The sequence below is a fragment of the Mus caroli genome, unplaced genomic scaffold (assembly GCF_978045245.1).
Source record: "Mus caroli unplaced genomic scaffold, Mus_caroli_1 scaffold_9, whole genome shotgun sequence".
In the NCBI taxonomy this organism is placed as follows: domain Eukaryota; kingdom Metazoa; phylum Chordata; class Mammalia; order Rodentia; family Muridae; genus Mus; species Mus caroli.
Window position 1 is genome coordinate 127891449 of NW_028227264.1, and position 7617 is coordinate 127899065.

Consider the following 7617-nt stretch of genomic DNA (forward strand, 5'->3'; position numbering starts at 1 on the left):
GTAGCTACTGGCAGAGTGGTACTGCAGTGCTTCCTGGGAAATGTAGTTTTCTGTATCATGAAATCTTTGTGCATTGAAACCTAGGCTTCTCTCCCACTACTAATTGCATCTGTTTTGTCCTAGCCCACCTGGACTGATGCAATTTCCCCAGGCACCCCATGCGCTCGGTCCTCACTATAAACTAGGCTACCTTTGTTCTTTGGTTGGTCACGTGAACCGATTCGCCACGCAAGTCTGGGTCCTCAAGCCTTCCAAGGGGTCCTCGCTGCCTCGGAGGCGCTCCTAAAGCTGCCTGCTCGCGCGAGAGTTTGGAGGGGCGGGCTTAGGGTCAGTTTCGCGGGGGGCTCGCACGGGACCCTCAGATCTCCGCTTAGGTGCCTAGTTAAGTGCGGGAAGCTGGGCCAGGCGGTCACTGGCCACCCTGAACCTGGCGGGCGCCGGAGCGCTCTGGAGAAGCCGGGACAGCCCCTTTTTTCCCAGCCAGCTGCTAGGGTTGGGAGCCACAGAAAACAAAGTGAGAGTCCGGCTGCTTTCCAGAGCCTGGGCCACGGCGGCGGCCGTGGGAGCAGAGGTGGGACAGATGCGAGCGTCAGAGGCTGTGGGCACACTGAGGTTGGGAATGGACCCGAGCGAAGCAATGGCGGAGTCCTTACAAAAGGGGCTGGTCTGTCTGCACGGGAGCTACTTACATTCTAGAGATGGGGATTCCGGAACCCTTGGTGCTAGGTCCACATAGGCCCTGGTTATGGAGTGTGCTCGCTGGCTTCGTGGCCTAACTGATGGTTCCTTGCTGGCAGCTCCTTTCTGCCCGTCATTCTCGCGTAATCGATAACCTCCATCTCAAAGCTACTGCATAGCTCTGTGAGCCCTCAGTGCCCTCAAAGTATCAAAACCCAGGCCCTCACCTGTGGAGGACATGGTTTCTGGATCCGAGTCCCAGTCCCGAGCTCTCACTTCCTATTCCCCCATCCCGAACTCCGGTCCCTCGGGTGTTTGTAACGAGGTCTTTTCCTGGAAAACAGAATCCGAATCACACCGAGGCCTCTGAAGGCCTTGGAATGAGGGCTGACGGTCATGGGGAAAATGGATCGCTCTCCTCACACCTGTGTTTCATTTTCATACAAATCCAGGTGGAGCGACCCTGTTACACTAAAGATGAAAGGCTGGGGTTGGCTAGCCCTACTTTTGGGGGTCCTGCTGGGAACTGCCTGGGCTCGAAGGAGCCAAGATCTACACTGTGGAGGTAAAAGCACGAAGACCAGTGGAGAAGTGGGAGGAAGATGACCCTTGGGAGTCATGAGATCCAAAGCTTGGAACAAGGATGGATAGAAAAACCCTTATTCCCCTCACCATCCCCACTCCCTGTTCTCTTCCCTGACACCAGCTTGCAGGGCTCTGGTGGATGAATTAGAGTGGGAAATTGCCCGCGTGGACCCCAAGAAGACCATTCAGATGGGATCCTTCCGAATCAATCCAGATGGCAGCCAGTCAGTTGTGGAGGTAATTTACTATCCCTCAAATAAAGTAGCTCACCCGGGCTTAGAGTATGAACTTGTCCGAAGAGAAGAAAGCAGGAAGTCATTCGACCTGTAATGATAATAATCTCAACCCTCAGAGGCAGGACCAGAAGGATCTTTCTGAGTTCTAGTTCTGGTCTACACCATAGAATTAGGTACTGTCTTCGAAAAGAAAAGAAACAGCCTGGTGTGGTGGTACATACCATTAATCCCAGCAGAGGCAGGCCGATCTTGAATTTAAGGCCAGCCTGGTCTACAAAGAGAGTTCCAAGACAGCCAAGGCTGTTATAGAGAGAAACCCTATCTCAAAAAAAATCAAACAACCAACCAAGGAGCCAGAACATTGTGTGTCTGATTGTGTATCTGAAGGATTGGGCTCTAAGCCACTTAAGATATTTGCATGCCTGTAATCCTAGTACACAAACAGCAGAGCAGTTGGGCTCTGCCTATCTGGAAGAGCCTGGAAAGTTATAACCACGTATTTCTTTGCCCCAAACCTCAATTAACTGTTTCTGCTGTAGAGGTTAGGTCTTGATTAGTCTGTTTCTCCTCATCCCCAGGTCACATGGCTCTTGTTTCACTATAGCAGTATTGTATATATACATTCATTTTTAAAAAAAGAATAAGAGGTCTTGTCCAGCTGGGAATGTAGCTCAGTTGATAGAGTGCTAGCCTAGCATGCACAGAACCCTGGGTTTGGCCCTTAGCATCCCATCAACCCAGCATACTGGTACACTCCTGTGATACCTGCACTCAAAGTCTTCCCTGGAGCTGGAGAGATGGTTCCGTGGTTAGGAGAACGTGCTGCTGTTGCAGAGGACTTGGTTCGGATTCTAGCACCCATGTAGTGGCTCATAACTCATTCTGGGGAATCAAACATTCCCTTCTGGTGTCTGTGATCACCACGCATGTATACATGCAAGCAAACACTTTTTTTGTATTCAAGAAATTTAGCTAGAAGCATAAGTTAAAGCTATACCTAGTAAGGAATATGCAAGGAAATTTCTTTTAACGATTGATTTATTTTTACTTTATGTGGATTGGTGTTTTGCCCGAATACATGTCTGTGTGAGGGTGGAGTTAAAAACAGTTCTGAGCTGCCATGTGTAAACCCAGACCCCTGGGAAAGCAGCCAGTGTTCCTAAAACACGGAGCCATCTCTCCAGTCCCATTAAGGAAACATTTCTGTGAAGCATGTTGGTGTGCTGTCATCGAAACCTGTACCCCCTCTTTACATTTTTGTTTGTTTGGTTTTTTATTTTATTTCCAAGACTCTGCAGCCCTGGGTGTCCTGGAACTCACTGTACTGTAGACCAAGCTGGCCTTGAACTTACAGACATCTGCCTGCCTCTGCCTCCTGGGTACTGGAATTAAAGGTGACAATATATCTGGCTTTTAATGTTATTTTAATAAATGATAAATACCTATGTCCACAAAAAACTAAACAAGTTCACAGGGGGAAAAAACATAGGTGATTATAGTTAATCAAAGTGGTTTCTGCCTATAATTCGGAGCTAAGGATATTGGTGCGTGTTTTATAATCAGGCAAAATAAGAGTGTACATTTGCCTGGAGTGGAGGTTGTGAGTTACACTGTGCACTGCTGGTTCTTGGAAGTTAATAGGGATTCTCGGGGACACAGATTGGGAGTTGGGGGTCGATTTCTATGAGTTCAAGGCCAGGCTGGTCTACATAGTTGCAGGCCACCAACCAAGGCTACAGGGTGAGACCCTGTTCCAAAGGATGGACAAACAAAATGTGCACATTTGAAAGTAACTTGAGAGGAAGAAAGAATGGGCAGATGTTGCCACAGGATATCATTAGGGAAGATTTCTTTGTTGTTTGAGCTAGATTTGAAAGGAAAGAGTTCAAATGAGTAACATCTGAGGTAGAAGGGTGTGATCAAAGGCTGAGTTCATTTCTAGGTACCTTATGCCCGCTCAGAGGCCCACCTCACAGAGTTGCTTGAGGAGGTGTGTGACCGAATGAAGGAATATGGGGAACAGATTGACCCTTCTACCCACCGCAAGAACTACGTACGCGTCGTGAGCCGGAATGGAGAATCCAGTGAACTAGACTTGCAGGGCATCCGAATTGACTCAGATATCAGCGGCACCCTCAAGTTTGCGGTGAGTTACCGCTGTGCCATGAGTAGCTGTTTCTTGGGAGTTCATAGGGATTCCCTGGGACAGGATGGGAGATGGATGCAGATGTGGTGTGTGGTGTTGCCTGCTTGTAACCCGAGCACTCCAGGAGCAGCGGTTGGAAGATCAGCTTAAGTTTGAGGCTGGGCCTAGTTCATAGTGAGTTCGAGGCCAGCTGGGCGGATATAGTAAGGCCCTGTCTATAAAATCCCCACCCCCGACCCCAAAACCAAGTAGAGAGCTGAGCCAGTGTCTTTGCCCGGCTTGGGATCTGGGTCAGTTCTCTGTCTTCTTGGTCCGCAGTGTGAGAGCATTGTGGAAGAATACGAGGATGAGCTTATCGAATTCTTCTCCAGAGAGGCTGACAACGTTAAAGACAAACTTTGCAGTAAGCGGACAGGTGAGCACCCCGGACTTTCCGTCCCACGTTCACAGCCCTGTGTAACTCGGCTTGCGGCCCTGACCCTCGCCACACAGAATGTGTGGCCACACGCTCAGACCTCTGACAGGTGTCCCACACAGCTGGCTTCCATTTCCCTTGGCTTAGTGTTTGGAGTGATTTCTCTCCAGTCTTTGCCTAATAGTTCTCAGAGTATGTGTCTCTGTTACCCTGGGTTCAGGAGAGGGAGCTGTGGGGGGTGGTTGGCCACGGTGATTGCCGGTTAGTGCGGGGTGCTTTCTGGGGAGGGTGTATGTGTGTGTGAGGGTGGCTGTTTCCTTCACACTGTTTCGTACTATTTACAGATCTATGTGACCATGCCCTGCACAGATCTCACGATGAGCTATGAATCACTGGAGCAAGCAGCCTACACCAACATGATAGAACACCCCCAGGAGGGGAAGATGGCGGCGTTGCCTTTTATATTACGTTTTTATGGAAATGAACTGAAAAAACTCTTGAAACCAAAAGTACAAACTGTGTTGTCTTTTTTTTTTCTCTTTTTGGTTTTTTGAGACAGGTTTTTTTGTTGTTGTTGTTTGTTTTGTTTTTTGTTTTTTTTATAGCCCTGGCCATCCTGGAACTCAGAAATCCACCTGCCTCTGCCTCCCTGGTGCTGGGATTAAAGGCAGTGCCACCACTGCCCGGCACTGTGTTGTCTTTTATGCCCAAAGGCAGCCTTTGTACCAGGCTTGAAGGTTGGGGGCTACAGATAGGAAGAAAATGGAGGGATGGGTTGTCATAGCGTAATAGCGTACATTTAAGAGGGCCCTGGCCCATTAATTCTCTGTCATGTGGAATCCTGTTTACTTACAAACTGGAGATGAGTATTCAGTGTGTACTTAATGATGTGTTGGCAGCTGTGGTGCTGTGGAGAAAGAGCCTGAATGACAGCACAAGGTGCTGGGAGGTCCCTGTACTCCTCCTGGAAAAACATTGAAGATGGGAACTGATCTGGACGGAAGTAATCGAGCAATCGAGCTGCGTTGTTCTTTTGTTTTGTTTTTTTTAAAGATTTTATTTATTTATTTATTTATTTTTGATTTATTTATTTATTATATGTAAGTACACTGTAGCTGTCTTCAGACACTCCAGAAGAGGGTGCCAGATCTTGTTACGGGTGGTTGTGAGCCACCATGTGGTTGCTGGGATTTGAACTCTGGACCTTCGGAAGAGCAGTCGGGTGCTCTTACCCACTGAGCCATCTCACCAGCCCCAAGATTTTATTTATTATATGTAAGTACACTGTCGCTGTCTTCAGACACTCCAGAAGAGGGAGTCAGATTACGTTATGGATGGTTGTGAGCCACCATGTGGTTGCTGGGATTTGAACTCTGGACCTTTGGAAGAGCAGTCGGGTGCTCTTACCCACTGAGCCATCTCACCAGCCCTGTTTTTTTTTTTTTGTTTTTTTTTTTTTAAGATTTATTTATTTAACAGATATGTGAGTACATGCTTGCTCTCTTTAGACCCACCAGAAGAGGGCATTGCATGCCATCACAGATGGTTGTGAGCCATCATGTGGTTGCTGAGAATTGAACTCGTGGGACCTCTGAAAGAGCAGTCAGTGTTCTTAACCACTGAGCCATCTCGATTTATCATTCTTATATATTGAAAGCAATTGTTAATCTAGACTATCCTATACTGGACATAATATTGAAAATCTAAGTAAGATACTTTTTGTTTTTGGAGACAGGGTTTCTGTCTGTAGCCCTGGCTGTCCTGGAACTCATTCTGTAGACCAGGCTGGCCTTGCTTTACAGAGATTGCCTACCACTGCCTGGCCATTTTGAAACTTCTTAAACACCCTGATGCTGAGGAGTTTGAGTTTAGAATGAAACATTCGTCTCTGTCTCAGGAATATCTTAGGGCATCTAAATGAAAATTTCAGTTTTGTGTTCTCTCTCTTTCTCTCTCTCTCTCTCTCTCTCTCTCTCTCTCTCTCTCTCTCTCTCTCTCTCTCAGATTCTCAGATTTCTATTTTATTTTTTGGATCTTGCCTGTATGTGCCTGGTGCCCGTAGAGGTCAGAACTGAAGTTAACAGTTATAAAAACCACCATGTGGGAATTGAACCCATGTCCTCTTCAAGAACAACAAATGCTTTTGACCCACTGACTCATCTCTCCAGCCCCAGTGGTTCTTTATGGAGTTGCTAGGGATGGAACATAGAAAAGTTTTGCTCTTTAATTTTACATTTATTTTGTTTGTGAACCGCCTTTGGAAGTCAGAGGACAACCTGGACAACCTTCAAGAGTCAGTTTTCTCCTTCGTGGGTCCAGAGATCAAACTCAGGTCTTTTTTTTTTTTTTTTTTTTTTTTAAGATTTATTTATTTATTATATGTAAGTACACTGTAGCTGCAGACACTCCAGAAGAGGGCACCAGATCTCGTTACGGATGGTTGTGAGGGATTTGTGGTTGCTGGGATTTGAACTCTGGACCTCTGGAAGAGCAGTCGGGTGCTCTTACCCACTGAGCCATCTCACCAGCCCCAAACTCAGGTCTTTAGACTTGGTGTCGTTACCCTTTGTCTGCTTAGCCATACCACCCACCCCTCAGGTTGCACAAAGACAATTACAACTTTTAAAGCTGGATGTGGGGCCTCCCAGGAGTTATCCCAGCATTTGGAGATATAAGGCGGGAGGATTACCCAGAATTGGAGGACAGCTGGACTGCATAGACCTTCTCTCTCTCTCTCTCTCTCTCTCTATCTATATATGGCTGGCAAAGTGGCTCAGTAAGTGAAGGCACTTGCGCCAAGCCTTACCTGAGTCTAATCCCCAAATCCCACTTGGGAGGAGGGCACTGACTCCTGCAAGTTGTCCTCTGACCTCCATTTTGTACACTGTGACAGGAGGATTAAAAATTAACAGCATTTTAGCTAGGCAGTGGTGGCACATACCTTTAATCCCAGTATTCAGGAGGCAGAGGCAGGTGGATCTCTGAATTTGAGGCCAGCCTGGTCTATAGAGCGAGTCCCAGGATTACGCAGAGAAACCCTATATCAAAATAACAACAAAACCCCCAGGATTTTAGAAAGAGACCCTGGGGTGGGTACCATAGTATACGGCTAGCAGCTGGGAGGAAGATTGCAAGTTTGAAACCAGCCTGGACTAGTTGGTGAGGCCCTGTCTCAAAAGCAAAAGAACTTGAAATTCATGGGGTTTACCTCTGCCCACTTTTACAGGTGAAGAAAATGAGGTCCAGAGAAGCCACAAATTCTAAAGTCTGAATTTAGTAGAAAAACGATCTATAATTTTTCTGTCAAGCTGATCTAAAGTAGTTACAAAGTAGCTTTATTTTAAGAATTACTTTGTTGTTATTATTTTGAGACAGGGTCTTACAAGGTAGCCCTGGGTGGAGCAGAATTCAGTTCACTATATAGACCATGCTACCCTCTAATCCAAAGAGATCTGCTTGTCTCTGCCTCTCCAGAACTGGGATTAAAAGCACATGCTACAGCCAGGCAGTGGTGGCACATGCCTTTAATCCCAGCACTTGGGAGGCAGAGGCAGGCA

General features: G+C 47.0%; 1 protein-coding gene across 2 annotated transcripts; it reads left to right on the plus strand.

The window, feature by feature from the left end:
* The first annotated feature begins 218 nt into the window (after positions 1 to 218).
* Positions 219 to 4576, plus strand: Cnpy2 (canopy FGF signaling regulator 2). Of its 2 annotated transcripts, none has more exons than XM_021174400.3 (6): positions 219 to 327; positions 1131 to 1243; positions 1385 to 1500; positions 3442 to 3645; positions 3964 to 4060; positions 4405 to 4576. In XM_021174400.3, exons 2-6 carry the CDS (start codon positions 1156 to 1158, stop codon positions 4446 to 4448), a joined length of 549 nt encoding a protein of 182 aa, XP_021030059.1. In that variant the 5' UTR covers positions 219 to 327; positions 1131 to 1155; the 3' UTR covers positions 4449 to 4576. The 2 variants fall into 2 exon arrangements, with proteins under 2 accessions (XP_021030059.1, XP_021030058.1); XM_021174399.3 differs by having other exon boundaries at positions 229 to 571.
* Positions 4577 to 7617: the final 3041 nt, after the last annotated feature.

Excerpts from the sequence above, each read along its gene's own strand:
- Cnpy2 (XM_021174400.3), top strand. The coding sequence starts at position 1,156 with ATGAAAGGCTGGGGTTGGCTAGCCCTACTTTTGGGGGTCCTGCTGGGA. Across the intron at positions 1,244-1,384 it reads CCAAGATCTACACTGTGGAG|CTTGCAGGGCTCTGGTGGAT; the intron begins GTAAAAGCACGA and ends CCCTGACACCAG. Across the intron at positions 4,061-4,404 it reads ACTTTGCAGTAAGCGGACAG|ATCTATGTGACCATGCCCTG; the intron begins GTGAGCACCCCG and ends TACTATTTACAG.